The sequence below is a fragment of the Arvicola amphibius genome, chromosome 6 (genome assembly GCF_903992535.2).
Source record: "Arvicola amphibius chromosome 6, mArvAmp1.2, whole genome shotgun sequence".
Taxonomy (NCBI): domain Eukaryota; kingdom Metazoa; phylum Chordata; class Mammalia; order Rodentia; family Cricetidae; genus Arvicola; species Arvicola amphibius.
This window is the reverse complement of record NC_052052.2, coordinates 193,206-217,763: the sequence shown is the minus strand read 5'-3', so window position 1 is coordinate 217,763 and position 24,558 is coordinate 193,206. Positions and strand designations below refer to the sequence as shown.

At 46.9% G+C, this 24,558-nt stretch overlaps 2 protein-coding genes across 3 annotated transcripts; one reads left to right on the top strand and one right to left on the bottom strand.

Annotated features, from left to right (window-relative positions):
• Positions 1–671: 671 nt before the first annotated feature.
• Isg15 (ISG15 ubiquitin like modifier) lies at positions 672–16,968 on the bottom strand. The gene is made up of 3 exons (XM_038335448.1): positions 16,848–16,968; positions 1,745–1,931; positions 672–1,197 (listed from the first exon to the last, which is right to left on the bottom strand). Exons 2-3 carry the CDS (start codon positions 1,745–1,747, stop codon positions 721–723), a joined length of 480 nt encoding a protein of 159 aa, XP_038191376.1. The 5' UTR covers positions 1,748–1,931; positions 16,848–16,968; the 3' UTR covers positions 672–720.
• On the top strand, positions 4,872–24,554 carry Perm1 (PPARGC1 and ESRR induced regulator, muscle 1). 2 transcript variants are annotated; one of them, XM_038335440.1, is made up of 4 exons: positions 4,872–5,451; positions 20,036–22,446; positions 22,984–23,109; positions 23,350–24,554. In XM_038335440.1, the coding sequence occupies exons 2-4, from the start codon at positions 20,319–20,321 to the stop codon at positions 23,460–23,462; spliced, it is 2,367 nt and encodes a 788-aa protein (XP_038191368.1). In that variant the 5' UTR covers positions 4,872–5,451; positions 20,036–20,318; the 3' UTR covers positions 23,463–24,554. The 2 variants fall into 2 exon arrangements, with proteins under 2 accessions (XP_038191368.1, XP_038191367.1); XM_038335439.1 differs by having other exon boundaries at positions 22,984–23,117.
• Positions 24,555–24,558: the final 4 nt, after the last annotated feature.

The window sequence follows — 24,558 nt, the reverse complement described above, 5'->3', positions numbered from 1 at the left end:
GCCTGAGTAAGTAGATAGAGTAGGAAAAGACAAGAGAGAAATATCAGGCAGGAAAGGGATGAAACGTTTCCATATTGTGTGCCTCCTATCTGAGATATGATTTCCTTTGTGGGCATGTGAACCCTCAGTTCCAGGTACCTCCCAGTAATGGCCTCTTTGTAGCCCAGAAGAGGAGTATTTACTAACCAGCAGCTGCTGCCCTAAACAGCAAGTGACCAAGTGAGAGTGAAGCCCTGTCCTGCCCTTCTGTGGAATAGTGCAGGGGGGACTAGGAGCCCCTCCTCCTTTGCAGCCCACCCAGGCAGGTCCAAGAATATTCCCTCACTATTTCCAAAGTATCTGGGGAGCAACTAGTCCCATTAGGTTTCTGGTAGAACCTACCCGGACCTGTCCCTGGGCCACATACAGAGATGGGGACCAGTTGTTGAGCCGCTAAGCCTCAGAACTGGGCCCCAGAAAAAGTGTCATTCTCTAGAAGTGAATTTACCCAAAGGGTTTGGAAGGGGAATTCTCTCAGGAGGCTTTAACTGTAAAATCCTTGCCCCTTAACTTGGCAACCCAAAGCCTTGTCACAATGGATGGACCTGGGTTTTTTTACTTGGCCTCAGCAGGGTTGTAGAAGGCAACAGATGGGCATTTCTGAAGGAGGACAAGAAAACAGGAGACAGAACTTTACACTGGATCACTTTTTATTGCCAACATTGGCTCTGGATAGAGGCCTTAGGCATAGCATACCCCTCCCCGCAGGCGCAAATTCATGAGCACTGTGCACTGTGGCTTTAGGCCATACTCCCCCAGTGGCTCTTTGTCCTCCATGGGTCTTCCCTCAAAGCTCAGCCAGAATTGGTCTTCCTGTACTTGCTCCTTCTGGGACACCTGCCTCATAAGCTCTGCTACTGTCTGTGTCAGCCAGACCTCATAAATGGTGCTGCGGCCCCTGTCATTCTTCACCAGGATGCTCAGAGGGTTGTTGCAATTCTGTACAATCAGCATGACTGTGCCGCCAGGGACCAGGCCCTGGCTGATGACAGTACCACTGTCTTGTAGCACAGCGCCACTTTGGTTGGCCAGGCGCTGCTGGAAAGCTGGCACGCCAGTCTTCTGGGCAATCTGCCTCTTCAGTTCCAACACTGTCGTGGACATAGTCAGGGACACCAGGAACTCATCACTCAGCATCTTCACCTTCAGGTTCCAGGTCTGCAGGAATCACACGGGTTTAGCAGTAGTTCTCAACCTTCCTGATGCTGCTACCCTTTAATATAGTTCGTCATGTTGTGGTAATCCCCAACCATAAAATTATTTTCATTGCTACTTCATAACTAATTTTGCTACTGTTAGGAATCATAATGTAAATATCTGATATGCAGGATATCTTATATGCAACTTCTCTGAAAGGTCATTTGACCCCAATGGGGTCTCAACCCACAGGCTAAGAACCACTGGTTTGGAGTCTCATCTGGCACCAGTACCGGGAGTTACTACATTCAAAGCACTGGTCACAGGACCAATTCCCATAGCCCACTCCCATCTAAAGGGCCAGCCTCCCACAGCCGTCACATTTCGGTTCACCTACCAAGATATCCTTCAGGGTCGAGCCCTAAGGGATCTAGTCCCTCCCAAGCAGTGATCTTTGAGCAACTATGGCTCAAATTGTGACTATTTTGCCTCTGGAAGATCCTATCAAGGAATGGAGGAAAGTCAACAAAAATTGAGCCCACCTGCCTCTGTCCCAAATCAGACTCACCATGGCTGTAGGCTTTATCACTAGGATCCCTTGCAGGAACTGATGCTTGTCACAGCTTCTGGCTGCTCCCTGGCACAGCCAGAGGCTGGGTCAGCTCTTTTAAGTGTGTGAGCTGTGAGCGTCAGGAGGCGGAGTCTCCAGAAGTCAGAGAGGCTTTCTGTTTCGGTTTCCGTTTCTCAAAGCATACCTTAAATGAGTGGAAAAAACAAAACTGAATGAACACTCTATCTGGGAATGAAAGGGACTGGCTCTCAAGGGTCAAGGCCATAGGAAGCCTGTGCATTTTGAAACTCCCTAAATATCCAGCATTTTAGGACCTTTACAAGGCATGTAGAAGCTGTGACAGGAACTAATGAGAAAAAACTTACTTTTCATTTATCAGCATCTTGGAAAATGTCACGATAATTAATCCAGAAACTGCACAAAGTAGTGGCAATCAGAACTACCCAAAGACAATAACTATTGGTTATTAGCTTAGGACAATATTTATCAGAGTGTGTCAGGCGGGGGCAGGGGTTGTTTATAGGAAGCATTTTGTTGTTCTTGCTGTTGTTATTTTCAGGACAGGGTTTCTTTGTGTTGCCCTGGCTATCCTGGAACTCGCTCTGTAGACCAGGCTGGTCTCGAACTCACAGAGATCTGCCTCCTGAGTGCTGGGATTAAAAGTGTGCGCCACAGCCACCACCATCCAGCTAGTACGAAACATTTCTATCCTAGATGAGTTTATTAAGGCCTTATTATGTACATAAAGAGGCATTGATACTATGAAACTGGCCTTAAACTAATCCTCCTGTCTTTCCTGCCCAAATTCTGAGATTACAGTTGTGCATTTTCTGTGCCAGTTTTTGGGGATGGAACCCAAAGCTTCATGTGTGCTAAGTAAGTACTCTAACAACTGAGTTAATATTTAGTCCTCAGATTATTTTTTAAGGTTTATTTTTAACTATGTGGCTATGGGATGGGGGTTTATATGTGTATGTGTATATGTGCGTGCAGGTGCCCTTAGAGTCTAGAAGAAAGAATCGGATATATAAATTTTGTTTATGTATTTATTTTACATGTATGTATGAATATATGTGCTTGTACACATGGAGATCAGAGATTAATGTTGTGTCTTCTTCAGTCACTTTCACATAACCATCTCCCCAGCCCAATATCAAACATTTTTAAAGGAGTAGGATCTTATTTTTCTTTCCAGTGACTATATGAACAGAGACAACTCATTTCACAAGCTAAATTTAACCATCAGTATGGCAACCAGAGAGAGGATGGGTTTCCCTCTTTGTTCCCTGCTTGTCTAGTCTCTGCGAAGCAGAGGTCGGGGGATTCCACATAGACCCCTTCCTAAGGCTCAGCATAAACCCACAGCTGAGAATGTGACAGCCCAGCCTTGCTGTCAACCCCAAGGCATGGGTGTGTGTGGGGTGTGTGTGTGTGTGTGTGGCGTGTTGGACATCTGTTCTCCATTCATCTCCAGTCATGGAAGGAGTGGCTTTCGAGGTATAGTTCAGCACTGGGGTCATATAAGGTCTTCCGTACTGAGAAGCAGAATTGACCAGACTAAGATTGGCCTCAGAGAAAAAGGTAGCTTCTGGAAAGGTACCTAGTATGGTCCTTTTCAGGGATTCTGAAACAGTCATTGGTTAGAGGCCACCTACCAGCCATCAACCCCACACACTAGGTGAATGAATACTTTTTCAGCACTGCTGGCTTACTCTATTATCCAGAAAAGCTCCTCAAGGTTCCCCATCCTGGGCCCAGAAGCCCCTGTCCTGCAATCCCTAGAATACCCCTTCCCTTCTTCACTGTGTTCCCTTTCTAGAATGCTCTGGGAGTGCCATTCCCTCTTCCTGGCCTCTTGAAAACTTCCTTCCCTCTGAAGAACCAATTGTGAAGGCTTTGGAACCACCCAATAGAGGGCGTTTTCTCTAACCCAACAAACCAGTCGCTTATTTTCTCTAATTTACTAAGACAGATTTGAAATAGAAGTAGGGTGACTGGCGTCCATTGTGGTCTCAGGCCACCGCCATTGAATGAATACACGAAGGCAGCTGCCAGGCTGTGCTGTGATTGGGAACCTGAGGTGTTTGATGTCTGTATGTTCTGCACTGTAATTCAGAATGAAAATAATAGCAACCATGAAGATAATAATGGCCCTGTTTTTCTCATTCTCCTTTGGGAAATAAAAAACAGAAAGATTTTAAATTTGCTGTAATTTTTTTTCAGGCGGGTCTTTTGAGACAGGGTCTCACAATGTAGCTCTGGCTGTCCCAGAACTCCCTCTATAGGCCAGGCTGGTCTCGGACGGACTTACAGAGATCTGCTTGCTTCTTCTCCTGAGTGGCTGGGATTAAAGGCGTGAGCAACTATGCCCAGCTTGCCCCCCCCCCTTTTTTTTGTTAGCAGTGGGCTAGTCTAGAATATATCATTAGCTCCATGACATAATCCTGGTCTGTGTCACCACTGATATCTTTATCTTTACGTTACATGAAGTTGTCCTTCCCCTTGCCCTGCCATATAAACTGATGTCACCTATCAGGTAGTTGACAGGGACCAGCTGACCTCCCTCTGGTCTCAGTGGCTGGTGTTGGCTCATCTACCCAAGTTTGTTCCTAAGTGTCTGCGTTTCAGAATCCTTGTTGGAAACTGCTTTGCACATGAGCATTGCAGCTGAGCAGACAAGGGGCCTGCTTGAAACTGCTGGAGCCTTGGGTGGGACCGCGAGGAGATTCAGTGGGTTCAGGCTACACAATCCTGAGAATTTGTCTTCTAGCCTTTGGAGAGATTTCCTTCTAGATTTCCTATGAGGCGATCATGAACTGCATCCCTTATCCACCAGGTGCTTCCTCTCTCAAGGGAAGTAAATCAGGAGCCTCCACCCCGCTCACACTTACTGCGCCCTCTAACCAGAAGGCCCTTTTGGTGCTCTTCCCTTGCAGTAGTGGACTTTGACGTCCGGTTCACCTTTGTCACTGGTCAGGCGGGGGAGGGGGAGAGAGGTGGGGAGGTGGTTGAGGGGCTGGCTGCACGAAACAGCCAGAGAGGCCGGGCCACAGGCCGGGCCAGAGACTGGCCCTCCTATTGGCTGAGAGGAGTGTGGGAACTGAAACCAAGTAGAATTCACAGGCCCCGCCGCTCCAATGCCTTTTTAAAGCCCTCAATGCACAAGCTCCAGGTTCAAGTTTATAGGAGTGCACCAGCTCTGAGCTCACTAGGCCGCCTGGTGCATTATCCTGGTGGACATGCCAGGGAAGCGGAACGCTTGCTTCACCCCTCGCTGGAGCTCTGACCAGCCCTAGCTGGATCCAAGACGAGTCCTAGCTGGATCCAAGACAGCGCGTCCTGAAACCCCAAGGTTGAGCGAGGGACAACTAAACACCGGACTTAGCCGCTGCTCCACCTAATTGTCCTCCAAGCTGGTTATGGAGAAGTGGCGACTAGCGCGCATCAACGCGAGCCTGGTTCTGCTCCAGACCATCATCCTGAACGTGCATGGGAAAGACGTGAGCCGGGCTGGGATGAAGCACTGGAAGGGTCTCCAGTTCTCTAGGCTTATTGTGGCCCTCAGATCCTAAGATCCAGAGTATAGGATACCTCTGGCTTGCCACCCATCCTGAGTTCCTGCCTCCAGAGCTCCCAGCACACAAAACTAGAGACGGCTAACAGAGACGTCTGCAGAACCTACATGGCCCAGTGACAGGTGGGAGGTATGTAAATGAGGGGTGTGTAGGATTGCCACTGCAGGAACCAATTCCTGCTTTAGACCCTGTAGCAGCGGCGCTCCGCCCACCCTGAGATCCTGGGCAAGTACTGGGCTGTTTTCAAAGAGTGCCTCTCCAAGATGAATTGTTTTGTCAACGGCTGGCTGTGAGGGTGTCCCAGCTGGCGTGTGCCCCCCTTCCTTCTTGGCCACCTGGTGGCCTGCAGGCACCACTGCTCCTGTCACTCGGTGGGCCCTCAAGGTGTTGCTTTCTTTGATGTACTTGTGGAAACTTTGACTAGAGCTGACTCCAGTAACCTCTCAGAACAGATCCTTGGGCCAGGATTGATCATGGAGTGACAGGGACGAAGTGTGGCCTGTCCTAGGGCTGCAGGCTTGATGCTTACACTGTACCAAAAAATATTTACAGAGTCATGTTGTGGTTTTGTTTTGTTTCATTTTGTGAACGGTGTGGTTCAGTTGTACCACTTCCTAGCTCCAGAAGCCCTGACCCAGTTTGTTTCTCAAGCCCCACTAACTGCAAGACTCTCCTTCATCCAGTTTGGGCATATATGGATGTACCCGGGTACTCCAGGGTTGGCTTTGCCTTATTTGATGGTAGAGTGTGCAACCCCCCTCAGCTATAACAGGTGCCTCGAGAGGGGCAACCAGGAAGATGACAGTCACCAAGCTTTTCAGAATGTGTCTCAGTGAGGGAAGGTGGCTGGGGGAGAGGATTTTTTTCTAATTAAAGAAAAGTGTGTGAGCCAGTCGTGGTGACACACGCCTTTATTCCTAGCACTCAAGAGGCAGAGTCAGGTGGATCTCTATGAGTTCAAGGCCAGCCTGGGCTACAGAATGAGTTCCAGGACAGTCAAAGATACACAGAGAAACCCTGTCTCGAAGGAAAAAAAACAAACAAAAAAAGTGTGCGTGTGTTACGCATGTGAGTATGCTAGTATGTATCCATGGATACACATGCAGAAGACAGAGAATGACATTGGATGTCTTCTATGGTTCTCTAGATTATTGCCTTAAGTCAGGATCTCTTATTGAACTGAAAGATAGTCATCTTTGCTAGGCTGGCTGGCCTGCAAACTCTCAGAATGTTAATCTCTGTCCTCCATCCCTAGGCCAGGGTTCTAGGCAGTGCAGTAGTGTATGGCTTTTGATATGGGTGTTAGGGGTTTGAACTCAGTTTTCCTTGCTCATAGAACAAGTACTGTTACTCACTGGACCATCTCCTTCGTCCTGGTGCTGCTGGACATGGTGGCACAAGCCTTTGATCCACACTTGGGAGGCAGAGGCAGGTGGATCACTGTAATTTTGAGGTTAGCCTGGTCTACATAGTGAGTTTCAGGTCAGTGAGTTCCAGGCCAGCCAGGGATACACAGTGAGACCTGTCTTTAAAAGAAGAAGAAGAAGGAGAAGGAGAAGGAGAAGAAGAAGAAGTAGAATTTTCTCACTCTTCTTCTAGACCCTGGAAGGTGATCTGTGTTAAGTTGTGCTGCCCTTGGGAGAGGGCTGACCTCGTCTGCCTTGAAACCACAATTTTGGCCATTTGGATTCCGTTTAATTCTCATGGTTAAGCACAAAGATACCAGCTTCTAGCCAGGTTGAGCTTCCCCTCTCCCAGCTTAAGTTCCCCTTCCTGCAACACAGGTAGGGATCCCCGGCTTGACACGCTGTTAAGGTCGCCTCATTCCTAGACTCAGGTGTTGAGAACGTACTGCACACTCAGTGGAAGAGGATTGGGTTCCTCTGAGCATTATCTCGATCACTGGCTTCTGGATGCTGCTGAGACCAGGCACTGAGTCTAGAGAGTTCACTGGAAACTCTCCTCACTCTGCAAATTCAGCATTCTACTGCCTGTGTCTCTTCCACCTTCAGAGTTGCTGCTGAGTGCTGTGACTTCCTTGTGTAAGGGGAAGGCCCCATCACAAATTCAGCCTGCAGAGTATCTTGTGAGCCATATGAAAGCTGCATCTAGGCTACCATGAAGTAAGGCAAGGAACTCTACAACAGGTCGATCTGTCAGCTCCTCCAGGAGGCTGTCTCTGGATCTTCTTGTGCTGCTGAACTGTACACCTGGGAGAAATCTGTAAGTCTTTGTCCTGAACAGCAGGTACCATTAGAACAGGTGCTGTACCCTTTAGACTTGAGCGAAGGGGACAATGGTACTAAGGAACTAAATGGAAGATATTCTTGGCAGAAAAGTTTGTGCAAGTCGGGCAATAGTGGCGCATGTCTTTAACCCCAGCACTCGGGAGGTAGGAGTAGACAGATCTCTGATTCGAGACCAGCCTGGTCGATAGAGCGAGTTCCAGGGCAGCCAGGGCTACACAGAGAAACCCTTAAACCCTGTCTCGAAAAAACCAAAAAAAAAAAGGAAACCCTGTAATGGGAGAAAACAAAGGTCTGTGTGAGAGGTAGGGAACGGCTCAGTTTGGAAAAGTATACAGGGGAGGGGAGTGAGGGCCTGCTAAGATCAGTCCTTGTGGGGGAGTCCTTTCTGTGTGGTTAGAGGGAAAAGTATCACCTGAGAGGGCCCTAGGAGGTCATATTGGTCTTATTAGCCCCCTTCCAGAAGAAGAGAATTCTGGAAAGAGCGGTAATTCTAACCAGACCCTGGCCTTCCTGCCCTACTTCTTGTCCTCTGTAGTTTGTTCGGGATACCCTTACCAGAGGGATCAGCTGATGCCGGGCATGGTAGTAATAGGTCTCCAGATCTTAGCACAACTGATGCTATGATGAAAGGACCATTTAGGCCATGAAACCCAGCATGTAGGCATTACTACCTGTCACAAACAAAAACAAAGACCTGGGAAACTGCTGAAGTCCCTAGATCTACTAAATTTGGCTTTTGGCTTCCCTAGTTTGGCTTCTGATTAACTGAGGTATGTTAACCCAGGATGTGGTTTTTGTGCTTAAAAGCTCAATCTGAGAAAGATTTGGGGCCAGGTGTGTTTTCAGTCCCAGCACTCAGAAGGCAGAAGCAGACAAATCTTTGTGAGTTCAAGGTCAGCCTGGTCTACAGAGTGAGGTCCAAAAAGAAAGAGAGAGACAGAGACAGAGACAGAGACAGACAGACAGACAGACACACACACACACACAGAGACGAGAGAGAGACAGAGAGACAGAGACAGAGAGAGACAGAGAGAGAGACACAGAGAGAGAGAGAAGAAAGGAAGGAAAGAAGAAAGAAAGGAAGTTGGGTGTGGACTGGGGTCCTGAATACCCAGTGCAGTTGCTGGCCAGCTAATAAAGACTTTCTATTGCCTTGAACATGTGTTTTAGTAGTTCTCTCTGGTAGACACCTCACAGCAACAAAGGGGTGACCTACTCCTTTGATTCCAGAATCTTCTTACAGAAAGCATAACAGGCTAGAGGCCTCCTATAAATATCAATGACAATGAATATAAGTTGAAGCCATCCCAAGTCTTCCTGTCCTGAAAGACTCTGAGTAAGAACTGAGCCAGGCTGGGCCTTTAATCCCAGTGCTCTGGAGGCAGGTGGATCTCTGTGAGTTCCAGGCCAGCCTGGTCTACAAAGTGAGTTCCAGGACAGCCAGGGCAGTTAAAGAGAAACTGTCCAAAAACAAACAAACAACAAAACCAGCAACAAAACTGCCAGCTGAGGCACTCCTTGAGAGGTCCAGTCAGGAACTGTGATTTCCTACATGTTTTCCATTTTTAGTGGCTTAGTTTTTGTTATGTAGCAATGAAAATAATTTCAATATAATTCATTCAGAAAAAGTAAAGAGCAGAAGTTGTAAACACCAATGTAGTCCTTGAGGCTGGATCACCCAGAGGTAGTGGGAGAAGTCAGAGTGGCTGGATCTGGGATAATTAGAGAATACAGATGAAGGGACCACTAGTGATGGGAGGGTGAACACTTTCTGCATCTACAGTTACCACAGAGATGTCTGTGGCATCCAGACTGACTTTAACACCCAGCTGGAGGTTCAGATGCAGTTTCTGGGGTGCTATTAGCAGAGGGCCTGATGTTTGGGCATCAGGTGAGAGGGTGACAGCTTGAAGTCCTATGCTTCCTCCTCATCACGTCTTGCTAAGCACTCACAAGATCAAGTACACAACTGAGTCAACAGGAAGCTTACCATCCACTACTTGTGGAATAGGAGAGTGGATGTACTGGTTTCATTAAAAGAAGGAGTTTCAGGTGGCACACACCTTTAATCCCAGCACTCGGGAGGCAGAGGCAGGCGAATCTTTGTGAGTTCGAGACCAGCCTGGTCTACAAGAGCTAGTTCCAGGACAGGCTTCAAAGCTACAGAGAAACCCTGTCTTGAAAAACAAAAACAAAACAAACAAACAAACAAAAATCAACCAACTGAACAAATAAACAAACAAAAAAGAAAAGAAGGAGGAGGAGGAGGAGGTGGAGGAGGAAGAAGAAGAGGAAGAAGAAGAAGGAGAAGGAGAAGGAGAAGAAGAAGAAGAAGAAGAAGAAGAAGGAGTTTCAGGCTGGGCAGTTGTGGTACACTCCTTTACCCTTTAATCCCAGCACTCACGAGGCAGAGGCAGGTGGATCTCTGAGAGTTTAAGGCCAGCCTGGTCTAGTCTACAAAGGGAGGTCCAGGGCAGCTATGACTCAAAAAAACAAAATACAACAACCAACCAAACAAAAAATCCCCTCCAAACAAAAAACTATACCAAAACAAACAAACAAAAAAGAAGTTTTAACCAGGTATGGTGGTGTACTCCTTTGATTCCAGCAGTTGGCGGGGGGTGGGGTGGGGTGGAGGGGGGCAGAGGCAGGAAGATATCTGTGGGTTTGAGGCCAGCCTGGTCTACATAGTGAGCTTCAGGACAGCCAGGACTACGTAGAGAAACCCTGTCCACCCCCCCCCAGAAGGAATTTTAGCTGGGTGTGTTGGGACATGCCTTTAATTCTAGCACTTGGTAGGTGAAGGCAGGTGGATCTCTGTAAACCCAGTCTACTTATTGAGTTCCAGGCTAGCCTGAGCTATATAGTGAAACTGTATCTCCAAACCAAAACCAAAACCAAAACCAAACAAAACAAAACAAAGAAAGAAGTAAGAGCTACAGCTATGGGTGGGGCACATATTTTTTGTTTATGTTGCCCTTCTTTTTGAGACAGAGTCTCACTATGTAGCTCTGGCTTTTCTGGACACTAGCCTACTAGAGCATGTGACTTGGGCAGGCTATATCCTTCTCCTCCATTCCCTCTTAAAAACTGTTAGATTAGTATCCCTAAGGCTAGCCAACAAATACCCTTTTCCCCTTCCCCTTACCCCTTTCTCCTTCTCCCTTGTCCCCTGTCTCCTTTACCACCACACCCTAGCCCATTCTCACACAGATCTCCCCTTCTTCTCTTAAAAATCCTACCTGCAAGGTCATTTGCTGCTGATTTTCTGCCTGAGTCAGAAAGCAGGCACTTTAACTTTTCTTTCCTGCTTAATAAAGGATCTCTCGAGCCGGGCGGTGGTGGCGCACGCCTTTAATCCCAGCACTCGGGAGGCAGAGGCAGGCGGATCTCTGTGAGTTCGAGGCCAGCCTGGTCTACAAGAGCTAGTTCCAGGACAGGCTCTAAAAAAGCTGCAGAGAAACCCTGTCTCGAAAAACCAAAAAAAAAGAAAAAAGAAATAAAGGATCTCTCTGTGAAAACAGGTGTTTTGGTGTGAATTGTGCCTTATCTGGGGTCTGGAAGGGAGTCCCTGCTGTGTAGAAGTCCCCTTCACTTCCTGCCTCTACCTCCCAAGCTCTAAGAGAGGTGTGCACCACAACACTTGTATTTCATGGCACACATGTGTAATCCTAGTTCTTAGGAGGCCGATGCAGGAGGCACTCAGTTCTGAGGCTTTGACTACATTGAGGATCTTGACTCAAATAAATAAATAAATAAATAAATAAATAAATAAATAAATAAAGCTGCTTTCCAAAAGATATTTTAAACAATGAAAAGATAAACTACAGACTAGGAAAAAATTGCAAAACACATATAATGCTATAGTTTAGGTATGAAACGGGTTCTGTAGTCTCTTTTACCTGTGTTGGCTTTATCCCTCTGACTATGACATTACTGAAAGGTAGTGAAACATTTAAGAGTGGGCCACTATTGTGTAATGTTTCCTTCTAGATTGAAACATTTCTGGTTGTTCAGGAAAGCTTTTTAAACAGGAAGGCAAACAACTCAAAATTGATGTGGGATGTCCTGTATCTGTGTTTCTTTTATTGGTTGATGAATAAAGCTGTTTGGCCAATGGCTTAGCAGAGTAAAATCAGTCAGAAAATCCAAAAAGAGATATATAGGGAGAACAGGTGGAGTCAAAAAGATGCCATGTAGCTGCTGAAGGAGAAAGGTGCCAGAACACAGGATAAACTGCAAATGCTTAAATTATACGCTACTAGATTTTTACACAGGTATTCAGCTAAGATGTCAATCTCCCAAACAGTCAATAGCCTGTCACCCAGAGCTAATTTCTGCCCTAGTGATTCTTCCCTCCTCTTCCCTCCCCTCAAGGCACCATTGCCAATTTTCTGTCACTATGAAGTGGTCACCTTGTCCAGAATTCTATGTAAGCCACAGCCTCAAGGCGATATATAGATTAATAGAAATGTGTTAATTTAATTTAAGATGTAAGAGCTAGCCAAGAATATGCCTGAGCCATTGGCCAAATAATATTTCAATTAATATAGTTTCTGTGAGATTATTCGGGTCTGGGTGGCCAGGAGACAAAAGCATAGTCTCAGTCTACACAAAATAACTTTAGGAAGTCTCTGAAACTGACCAGATTTACTAGGCCAGAGTAAGCAATCAAAGTTGAGTCCCCCTCAGAGGTAACAGAGCCAAGATGCAAAAGAAGTCTCTCAGACTAAACCAGTTGCTGAGAAGAACCAGATGAGCCAAGCTGCAATGACTCTGAGAAGAAGCAGAAGTCAGCCAAGCTGTTTGGAAGAGGTTTAGGTCATCTGAGGCACCTGGAAAGGACACTCTCCAAATTGTTGAGCTGTCTGCTGGGTGTGCAGTATACTCCAGGTGCTTAGCTTTGCGAGCTGTCATTTATGCTGGGGGTGGGCTTTGCTGATGCATCTAACTGTCTTTGAGTCATTTCTGCTTCTGAAAGTAACCCCTCACCCATATTCCTGTAAGTGATCCCAATAAAACTCATTGATTCACCAAGGTGGACTTTGGTGGTATCTGTACTTTGGTCTGTCGTGGGTGAGTATCTGGGGTGAGCAGAAGTGTATCGTGTCTCCCCAGGAAAAGTTCTGTCACACAGCAGCCAGTTTGTTAGCTCAGTGGGTAAGGATGATTGCCCCCAAGCCTGATGACCTGAGTTTCATCCCTGGCATCCAAATGGCTGGAGGGAACCAATTCCCATGAGTTGCCCTCTGACCTCCATTCACATGCATGCACTGGCATGTACATGCCCACACATACATACAAAATAAATAAGCATAAAAACTGTGGGTATGGTTGTCTTCGTTAGGGTTTCATTGCTGTGACAAAACACGATGACCAAACGCAAGCTGTGGGGAAAGGGTTTATTCAGCTTACACTTCCACAGCATGTCATCATTGAAGGAAGCCAGGGCACGAACTCAAATAGAGCAGGATCCTGGAGGCAGGAGCTGATGCAGAGGCCAGGGGTGCGCCTCTCACTGTTTACTCAAGCTGCTTGCTGGCTTGCTCAACCTGCTTTCTTTTTTCTTTCTTTTCCTTTTCCTTCCTTCCTTCCTTTCTTCTTTTTTTTTCTTTTTCTTTTTCTTTTTTTGGCATATGTGCTACCAGAGAAAGTGCACAACCTTCTTTCCTATAGAACCCAGGACTACCAGCCAAGGATGGAGCCACCCATACGGGCTGGGCCCTCCCTTCTCAGTAGCTAATTAGGAAACGCCTTACAGTTGCATCTTACGAAGGCATTTTCTCAATCAGCTTTCCATCCTTTTAGACAACTCTAGTTTGTGTGCCAAGCTGACACAAGACCCGCCAGAATAATGGCAGCACAAACCTTTAATCTCAGCATTTAGAAGGCAGAGGCAGGCAGGTCTCTGTGAATTCACCAGTTTGAGACCCTCTCTTTAGAAACTATAGAATTTGGGGCTAGAGAGATGGCTCAGTGGTTAAGAGCTCTGCTGCTCTTCCAGAGAATCTAGGTTCAGTACCCACATGGCAGCTCACATCAGTCTGTAACTCCAGTTCTAAGGCTTCTAACACTCTCACACAGACACAAATGCAGGCAAAACACCAATGAGCATAAAATAATAATAATAAAAGGAACTATAGAATTTTATTTACTTTTTTTAAAAGACATGGGACATTGTATAGTCCTGACTGGCCTGGAACTTGTTAGGTAGATCAAGTCAGACCTCAAAAAACACAGAGATCTTCCTGTCTCTGATGTGGGAGAGTCTTCTGTTTGAGTTGATTTCATTGGCTAATAAAGAAACTGCCTGGCCCACTTGATAGACCGCCCCTTAGGTGGGTGGAGTAGACAGAACAGGAAGAGGAAGTGAGGTAGAAGGATCAGTCAGATGCCACGCCTCTCTTAAGTTAGGCAGACCACCGTGCCTCTCCTCAGAGAGATGCCAGATGCAATGAAGCTCCAGCCCAAGATGGACGTACGCTAGAATCTACCTGGTAAGGCACCACTTTGTGGTGCTGCACAGATTATTAGATATGGGTTAGTCAAGATGTGAGTAAGAGGCAGAAAATAATGGGCCAGGCAGTGTTTTAAAAGAATACAATTTGTGTGATGCTATTTCGGGGCATAAGCTAGTCAGGAGGCCGAAAGCAGGGCGGCGGGAATGCAGCCCACAGCTCATCACTACATGTCTCTGCCTTCTGAGTGCTGGGCCATTATACCAGGCCCCCAATTTTTAAGCATGATAAATATGAACCAACTATAGGATTCACATTTGTGATCTCAGAACTCAAGAGTCTGAGGTAGCAAGATTCCCTTGAATTTGAGGTTATTGTTGCCCACAATGTGAGACCCTGTCTCAAAAAAACTCTGATAAATGCAATAGTGTGGATGAACCTAAAAACAAACAAAACCTACTCTTTCACACAGTACAAACACATACACACTGTATATGAAGTAAAATAAGGTATAAAAGACCTGTTATTCCTTACCAGCTTACTGATTTATCTAGTGATTTACTTAAAGCACTGCTTGTACTGCTTATTTGCCAAGAATGACTTCACTTGACATTTGGAACAGAATGACTTGAAGAAATATCTGAAGCAATAGATTGTTGTGCCTTTAACAACCTGCCGTCAGTACGCTTCTGTAAAATCTCGCTTGTGGCTGGCCAGGCAATTGGTGGCACACGCCTTTAATTCCAGTACTTGGGAGGCAGAGGCAGGTGGATCTCTGTGAGATTGAGGCCAGCCTGGTTTACAGAGGAAGTTCTAGGACAGGCTCCAAAGCCACATAATCCTGTCTCAAAACAACAACAACCAACAAACGAAAAATGAAACAAAATGAAATTTTGCCTACTTGTTTGCCCTGTGCTGTAGGTTTAGACTATAAAATAAGAGTGAATGCAAACTTATATGAGACTTTCCAGGAGCTAGCATGGCTTCAGTCTACTGGTGGATACATCTCTCTTCTAGTTTCATTGATTGGACAGAGTGCTTATTCCAGAAAGATGACCTCAACATATGATTCCATTTACATAGAATTCTGGACAAGGTGACCACTTCATAGTGACAGAAAATTGGCAATGGTGCCTTGAGGGGAGGGAAGGGGAGGGAAGAATCACTAGGGCAGAAATAAGCTCTGGGTGACAGGCTATTGACTATCTTGGAGATTGACATCTTAGCTGAATACCTGTGTAAAAATCTAGTAGCGTATAATTTAAACATTTGCAGTTTATCCTGTGTTAAGCTTAGTAAGACTATTTTATTTAATTTATTATGTAATGTAATTTTAAAAAACTTAATTTGAATTTTTTTTGATACAGGATCTCATTATGTATAGCCTTGGCTGTCCTGAAACTGGCTATGTAGACCAAACTATGTAAAATCATAGCGATCCACCTGTCTCTGACTCCTGAGTGCTGGGATTAAACACATTCACATAAACCTATTTTAAAAAGAAAGGCAGATGCCCTTGCCTATACAGGGTCTTGAAGTCAGTCTGGTACTTTTAGTCTTAAAACTCTGTGGGCAGACACGAGCGGATCTCTGGTTTCAAGGCCAACCTGGTCTAAACGGCAAGGACAGGTTGGATTGCATAGAGAGACCCTGTCTGAAAGCGAACGAACAAACAAAACAAAAAAATCAAGAGAAACCAAAACAACAAAAGCAGAGACTGGAGAAATGACTCAGTGGTTTTCCAGAGGACCTGAGCAGAACCCATGTGGGCAGGCCCGTGACTCCAGCTCTAAGGAGCCAGTGACCTCTTCTGGCCTCTGTGGGAACATGCACATAAAAATAAATCTTAAAAAAAAAAATCATTTATTTGCTTATCTCTTTATTTGTGCACGCACATGTGTGTGTGTTTGAGTGTGTGTGTGTGTGTGTGTGTGTGTGTAGGCAAGAAGACAACAACTTGCAGGAAGGAGCTGATTTTTTTCTTTTGTGCACGTGTGTCCCAGGAATCAAACTCAGGTTGTAAAACTTGGCAACGAACACCTCTTGAGCCATCTTGCTGTTCCAGCCCTTACTTTTGAGACCTGTCTTCTAGTCAGTGTCTTGAAAGACGCTGCATAGCTTCATAAAAAGCCTTTTAGAAAACTCCTGAGAAACCCCTATCCTACTCTAGTCTGTCTCGGAAGAGTGGGAAACATACTAGGGACCCCCAGACTATGAGTCCAGTTGAAACCTTCTGTCTGGTTTAGAGTAGAATTTTGGTGCCCTCTTGTGGCCCACAGGGGCATTTCAGGCAAAGCTCTGTCCTTTTCTGTTTGGTCTTCTGCAGGAAGCTTTTTTTTTTTCCTGGACAAAGACCCTGAAGGCCCTCCTTCCTTTTGCCAACTAACCTCTTGTGCCTACTGAGTGGGCTTCTGTCACTATATAAAACTGCAGCCTCTACAAGATAGCTATGTAGTGAACATGTTATCTTCCTGCCTAGCATGAGATGAGTTACAGATCCTTTCCCTTCGACAAATATCTGTTCCCACCCTCTCACCAAGAAGGTTTGCAGTTAGGTGTGAGTAGAAGAATGGGCTTTTTCCTTCCTTCCTTCCTTCCTTCCTTCCTTCCTTCCTTCCTTCCTTTTTTTTTTTTTCTTCTGAGACAGGGTTTTGCTGTACCTTTGGAGCCTGTCCTGGAACTAGCTCTTGTAGGCCAGGTTGGGAATGGGCTTTTTCTGAAGGCTGAGCCAAGTCAAGTGAAGCTTGTTACTCAAAGCCTGTTTTCTTGGCCCCACACTAAGACCCTTTTCTATCCTAGTCCTATTATGCACACTTACCTTTTAGTGATCCTGTACTCCAGAGTTGTCTTATCTCATGAAGTCCATGTAATCCATGTAATGCTTGATTGCCATTTCTCTGGGCTCAGACCCAGATTTGTGCATCTCCCAAACTACTATGAGGTAACACTGCTATCTTTGCAGGGTACGATGCTGGGTGTCCTAGTCCCAGGTGGGAACAAAACAGTGCACTGTGGCCCGCCAATACCAAGTGTCTGGGGAAAGAAAGCAAGGCAAACATATTTTCATGAGTTTTGAAGCAGGCAAAGAAGTCCTTCCCTTTTTTTTGTAGACAGGATCTTATGTAGCCCAAATTGACCTAGAAGTTGGTACATAATTGAGGATGCCCTCGAACTCCTGATCTTTCTGTTTCTATCTTCCTAGTGGGATTGCTGGTATGCACAACCTCGTCTAGGGCAATATTTTATTTTAATAATAATAATTATTATTATTTTATTTTCAAGACAGAGTTTCTTTGTGTAACAGCCCTGGCTGACCTGGATCTTACTTTGTAGATCATGCTAGCTTGAACTCACAGAGATCTGCCTGCTTCTGCCTCCGGAGTGCTGGAATTAAAGGTGTGCGTCACCATGCCCAGTTTAGAACAATAATTTTTTTAGATTTGTTTATTATATATACAGTGTTCTGTCTTATGTATGCTTGTAGGCGAGAAGAGGACACCAGACCTCATTACAGATGGTTGCGAACTACTATGTGGTTGCTGGGAGTTGAACTCATGACTTCTGGAAGACCAGGCAGTGCTCTTAACTGCTGAGCCATCTCTCCAGCCCCCAAACAATATTTTTTTAAAGAGGATAGGAGGTATCCATGAATAGTAGCACATGCTTGTAACCCTAGAGATTTGGAAGCTGACATAAAAGAATTGCAAATTTAAGCCTTTAATCCAAGCACTCAGAAGGCAGAGGCAGACAAATCTCTGTGAGTTTGAGGCCAGCCTGGTCTACAGAGCTAGCTGTAGGACAGCCAAGGCTATACAAAGAAACCCTGTCTCAAAAAACAAATTGCAAATTTAATCCTGGCTTTGCTGTTATGTGTTAGCTTTGTAGAAGTTACCCTCTCTGTGTCTCATGCCCTTCAGAAAGAAGGGTCTTCTAGTGCCTGTTTTGGGATGGACAGGCTTACAGAAGGTGATCAGGGACCTAGCAAGAAGAGGCTGGTTGCTCCACCTGTTCTTTTTTTTTTTTTTATGAGACAGGGTTTTTCTGTGTATCTTGGGCTGTCCTGGAACTCGCTTTGTAGACCAGGCTGGCCTTGAACTCTCACAAAGATCCACCTGCCTCTGCCACCCAAATGCTGTGATTAAAGGCATGTGCCACCACTGCCTGGCTTGCCCATATCTTATTGAGATAGAATGGCCACACTGTCTTAGCACTACCCACCAAATATCCTTTTCTTTCTTTCTTTTTTCTCTTTCTTTCTTTCTTTCTTTCTTTCTTTCTTTCTTTTTCTTTTTCTTTTTCTTTTTTCTTTTTCTCTTTCTCTCTCTCTCTCTCTTTTTTTTTTTTTTTTTTTCGAGACAGAGTTTCTCTGTGGCTTTAGAGCCTGTCCTGGAACTAGCTCTTGTAGACCAGGATGGTCTCGAACTCACAGAGATCCGCCTGCCTCTGCCTCCCGAGTGCTGGGATTAAAGGCGTGCGCCACCACCGCCCGGCTCTTTTTTTTTTTTTTTTTTTTTTTTTTTTTTTTTTTTTGAGACAGGGTTTCTCTGTAGCTTTTGGAGCCTGTCCTGAACTAGCTCTTGTAGACCAGGCTGGCCTCGAACTCACAGATATCCGCCTGCCTCTGGGATTAAAGGTGTGCGCCACCACCGTCTTGCCAAATATCCTTTTTTCTTTCCACTGACTAAACTTAGTTCCCTTGACCCTGATCAATCTTCTTTTGAGGCCAAGGAGCCATGCCAATCTGGGGAACCCTTCACAAGAGCAATGAATGCACCATTTTCCTCTAGTTTCACTGGCAGGTTCAGCAGTGCTTAGGAGCCTTGGATGTCAGCTTTAGGTTGGCAATATTGTCTGCAAGGTTGTGTTAGAGACATTGGGTTGTAGGTGGGGTGGAAAGGAGTTTCACAATGAGCTGGGGGCACAGATCTTCTTGAGAAGGGAGACCTGTGCTGTGCTGATCATAAGGCAGTCATCTCTAGTTGGAATCTGATGTGATCTTAGCTGATGCCAGCCCCCAGTGCAGGCCCTACACCAGGAAAATGTCCTTCATATTGCTGGAGGCCCCTCAAATGCCATCTATTTGTGGCTTGGCTCTGAGACTGGCACGAGTCATAAGTGATCCCAGGGACAGGATATTTTTAGCAGAAGGGGCGGAGCTTGCATTAAGAAGCCTAGCACCATGCTGCCTGGGGACAGACCTCTAGATGCATACTTCCACTGCCCCAGCTGGCTGCCGAGAATCAGGTAGGATACACTTAGTGCTTTGGTTCTGTCTAGGGGTCCTAGTGGCAGGAAAGCTTTGCCATGGCCTCTCCAGGGACTCAAGAGGGGAGAAGGGCTGGTAGTTAGGAAGTCCCCAGTGTTTTTTTCTCACATAGGATTGTTCCAGTCATAGTGACCTCCTACTCTCCTCATTCTAGAAATTGCTGACCAAGGCCCCAAGACTAGCCCCTTTAGGGGACAGAGGCTGGAGGCTCTGGTTATCTTGGTTCACTGAGATATGGCAAAATGGGGCTTTGGATAGTCAGGCAGGACTAGATGGGAGTACAGACCCTGAGGACTGCCAGAGCAGATTTCTGGGGCTCAGGGGACTCACATAAATTGTGTGACCTTTGGCTTAGGCTCCTCTTACAAACTTTTGAGCAGGTTCTAACCAGTACCAACATGACCTTGGTAGACTCAGAAAACCTGTTCCAGCCAAGGCTGGTGGAAGGTCATCATCCAGAAGACTAGTCACTTACAGATACTATAGATCCTCTTCCATGGTTAGCTGCCAATAGTGGTGGCTGGGGAGGCTAGAAAAGACCCTCAGAGGGAACTGATCTCTGATGGATGGTCTTTGATGCAGACCACTGTGACAGAAGTTGAGAAGGGAAATCAATCCCATTGAAAGATCTCAGAGATGTGGGGGAACACTATTCAAACACGACTAACACTGGTCTTTAGTTTATTTCATTAATACATATTAAACATAATAATATATAATAAAATAATATTTCATTTTAGGACTGTAACAATGTGTCATGATAAAGTTATTTGGAGTTGAATTGAAAATAGGGGAAACTGAAGTAGATTTCTAACTTGAAGAATGAATTAGAAGAATCTGGAAGAAGCAGAGTCTATCTTGTGGTTCCTCCAGACGGAAATGGACTACCAGGGCGGGGGCAGGTACTACGAGGTCAGGCAAGGTGGTAGCAGTGTGTACTATTTAGTGCATGGAGCCTGGATTTGTGAAGACCCTGCCTGGCCCAAAGTCTTGCTGTCACTCCAGCACCTCTGCTGATGTGCAATGGACAACTTCCAGTATAGTGTTCAGCTCAGTGATCGAGAGTGGGCTGAGTTTTCTGCCACTGCTGATGAGTGTGGCCTCTTGCAGGCTGGCCTGGCCTCTGGGGACGAGCTCTTGTCCAGTGACATTGACCAAGGGGACAGCAGCGGAAGCAGCCCCCCTGGGCCCCCACCCCTCTTCACTGGGCAGCTGGCTTCCCAGGGGAGGGGACAGCAGGGCTGCGACCTGGAGGACGTGGCTACTCAGCAGCTGGTCAGCAGGTCTCAGTGTGAGCCTGTCCTGGCTCTAGAAGCCAGTCATCAGGTAGCCAGCACGTCCACACAGTCAGAAGCTCTACTGTTCCTCAGCTCAGACAGCGTCTGTCCTGGCCAGGCCTCGTCCTTCCCTGGGTCAACAATTTCCAGGGACAAGATGCAGAGGCTTTTGCAGGGCCCTGCTCCCAGATCTCCTGGTGAGCCCTCTCACAGTCCTGAGTCCCCTGGCCACAGTGCCATCCCCCAGAGTCCCACCGACAACCTTGAAGCTCCATTGCGGAACCCTGGTCGTAAGAAGAGGCGTGCTGTGGGTGCCAAGGGGGTCAAGTGCTCTGGATCTCTGGGCTCTCCTGCTGCTCAGATGAGCTCCCCACAACTTACGGAGACCAGGCCCAAGGAGGTTTTTGTGTCTGGGACGTTAATGGCAAAAGACCAGCAGGAAAAGCCACAGTCAGACCCCACAGGTGCTTCTGAACTTGGCTCTAGCATCCCTGAACAGATGGCCAGACAAGAATCAGGCTTAGATCCATCTACACCTGTTCTAATAACTGAACAAGATACAGACCAGACCAGAAAGACACCCAGTGCTGAGCTACACATGACAACCAAACCTCAGGCAGATGTCTCCATCGCCATGCCAAATGTGTCTCTCTCTACACATGCCTGCAAGCCTCAACCCTGCACGGCTTTGTCAAAACCTGCCTCCAAGCTTCAATCTGACATGGTTTTGTCTACACCTGTCTCCACATCTGACATGGTTTTGTCCACACTTGCCTCCAAATGTCAACCCAATACAAAACAGTCTACACCTGCCCCTGCCCCTGACATGGCTTTGTGTACCCCTGCCTCCATCTTTCAACCAGACAAAGCTGAGTCTGCCCCTGCTTGTATACCTGGACTGCGTGAGGACCTATCCACAGAAGGCTCAGAGATCAAGACAGAAGTTTATCCCTCTGTGCCTGCCCCAGTGGTCTGTACAGATCTGCCTCATTCTGTTTCAAAGACTGAGTCTGAAGAGAGTGTGTCTATACCTGCTATGCCTTCTTTATCCTCTATTTCCCAGGCTGAAGCTGCCATGGTGGATACAGATGTGACTGTGCCTCCTGAAGGATACTTTGAGAAGCCAGTAGGGCAGCTCTCAGCAGGGTCCTCAGAATATTCCTCAGGGGAGCCTTGTCTAGGTCCTGTCCAAGCCCCCAAAAAGAAGAAAGTACGATTCTCAATGGCTGTACCTACCCACGAAGAATCAGGATCAGTCGAGCCTACAGGCCCACCCTTCTTAACCCCAGACTGGCCCTCAGCTCCTAGGACAGCAGCAGGGAGCCGTGGGGGGTCTGCAGCCTGGGATGCTGTGGCTGTTGGGCCCCGACTCCCCCAACCTCGGATCCTCAAGCACCTGCCTCCTCCTCCATCCTCTGTCTCAGCAGAACCTGAGCCTGGAAGCTGCTATGCAGTGACTCTCCCTGAGGCCTATGAGTTCTTCTTCTGTGATACCATTGAAGAGGAAGATGAAGATGTAGAGGATGAGGCAGCAGCCAGCCAAGCCCTGGGTGACGTCCAGTGGCCCGACTCATGCGAGTTCTTTTTTCAGGACAGCAGAACCCAAAGGTCAAGTTGTCAGAGGGGACGCTCCCCAGTCCCATCCCCAAGGGCAGAGGCTGTGGCACCTGCTCCCCCTGGAGATTTAGTGCCTATCTCCATCCCTGAGGTCTATGAACACTTCTTTACAGAGGAAGGATTTGGGAACAGTCAGCCACCGGCCACCCGTTTGCAAGTGCAGACCTCAGAGCTCTTCAGGGAAGTAGGGCCTGAGGCGTATTCCATGCCTGTCCCAGCTACAGAAGAACACCTTAGCTTGGAAATCACAGAGGCAGGTAGGTGTTGATCCAGGTCCTGGAAACATACTGTCCAGGGTATTAGGACAAGAGGCTATGGGAGAGAAGCAGGAACGGTCCTGATCACCTGTCTGTGTGGATGTGTTTGTATGTATGTTCTTGCATGCTCTGGGATCTGCATGAGGAAGGTTAAGTTCCTAAGCTACTCCAGGACACAGTCCCAGATGGGACAGCTTGGCTTTGACACCGTCCTAGGTGCCATCAGGAACCTTCCTCCAGCTCCTATGGGCGCAGGTAATAGGGGCGCATCCCCACTCAGGCCAGGCTGTACTGAGTGAGGCACTGTGGAAAGATATCTCCTCTCCCCTCTGGAAACTATTTCACAAACCAGAAAGCAGAAGACCCTAAAGGCAAAGCACCCAAATTGTTCTGACTCAATTATGATACATAGTATCCACTGCCTTAAAGAAGAGAAGTCATGTGGAAGATCTGACTCAATGCATTTCTCTAGGACAGATGGTGTTTTATGTCACACATATCTCAGAGAGGAGCATCTAATGTCCTTTTCTCTCCTAGGGGAGCTACGGAATCCCCTTACTTCCTTTACATTCAGCCAGAATGACATGTGCCTAGTGTTTGTTGCCTTTGCCACTTGGGCTGTGAGAACCTCTGATCTACACGCTCCAGATGCTTGGAAAACAGGTTTGGAGGTTGTCGGGGCAGGGGGTATGATGTCTAGAAGACCTAGGGGCTATAGTTGTTTACCACATCTGCTGGGCCAGCAGGGATAAGGGTACTTGGGAGGTTCAGGCTCTCTTTGACCTTGCTTTTGTCATTGCTAACCTACTTCCAACATACTGTCCTTTGAAGGCTAGGTTATGTAGGCAGAAGGTAGTGAGAAGCCAGAGCTGGCACTCAGGATATCTTGTGTCTCTCTTACAGTCTTGCTGGCCAACATTGGCACCATCTCTGCTATCCGCTACTTCCGCCGCCAGGTTGGGAGAGGGCGTAATGGCAGACCAAGACCCAGTTCCAACTCAAGCCCAAGCTGCTAGGAGCCAGGCTGGCCTGGTGAGGTGTGCGGCACTGGGATGAACCCAGGTGACAAGGACAAGATGTTGCTCTTCTCCCCACCTTTGATCACTGTCTTCTCTGGCATCTAGGAAGGAGCCAGTGTCCTTGGTGCTGACTGACTTGGACTCAACCTGAGGGTCGAGCCAGTGGCTAAGGCCAAGGCCATTTTCCAAACCTGAGAGGGTAGAGGTTCAGAATTGTGGGCTAAGCCGGGATCTGGGTAATAGGGCACCAGATTTGCAAGTAAAAACCACAGGGCACATAGATATATTTGAATTTACATGAAGTTCTTGAGATGTACTTGTATGAAGAAATTATTTGTTGTTATCTGAAACCCAACTTAATTGGGCACCCTATCTTTTGTCTAGCCATAAATAAGGGATGGGCAGCAGAAGGGGACTCTACAATAAGTGTAAAATCAGAAAGGCCCCTCTGGGTCTGGTCCAAGAGGCTAAGTGCTTTCAAAGCTAGAGGGAAGCAGTCCAAGAACTCTGCCCTACTGAAAGGCAGGCTTGACTGGCAAGGTCCTCCAAGGCCCTGATCCCTGAGGCACCGCAGCCACAGCTTTCCTAGGCCTGGCCTGAGTCAATGAATAGGTTCTTAACCTTCCTAATGCTGTGACCCTTTGATATAGCTCCTCATGCTGTGGTGACCCCCAATCATAAAATTATTTTTGTTGTGACTTCATACCTGTAATTTTGTTACTGTTATGAATTGTAATGTAAATATTTTTGGAGCTAGAGAGTTTCTAAGGGGGTTGCAACCCACAGATGGAGAACCACTGTTCTAGGGGATACCTCCGGGGATGGTTTCTGAGACCCTTGCAATATGGGATCTGTGGGGCAGGGCTGGATCTTCTCCAAGAGCCCTGGATAGGATATACACAGAATCTGATAGTATCCTATGGAAGGACTGTCTTCTGATACTACAGGGAGCTTGAATGACGCTAAGGCTGAGAGAAGTTGTAGAGTGGGGATGTAGGTGAAGGAACTGAGGTGGCACAGTGAAGACAGCACACGAAGGTCTTTATGATGGTGGGGTACTCTGGCTGCTCGGAGGGAAACGCAGGGACACAGA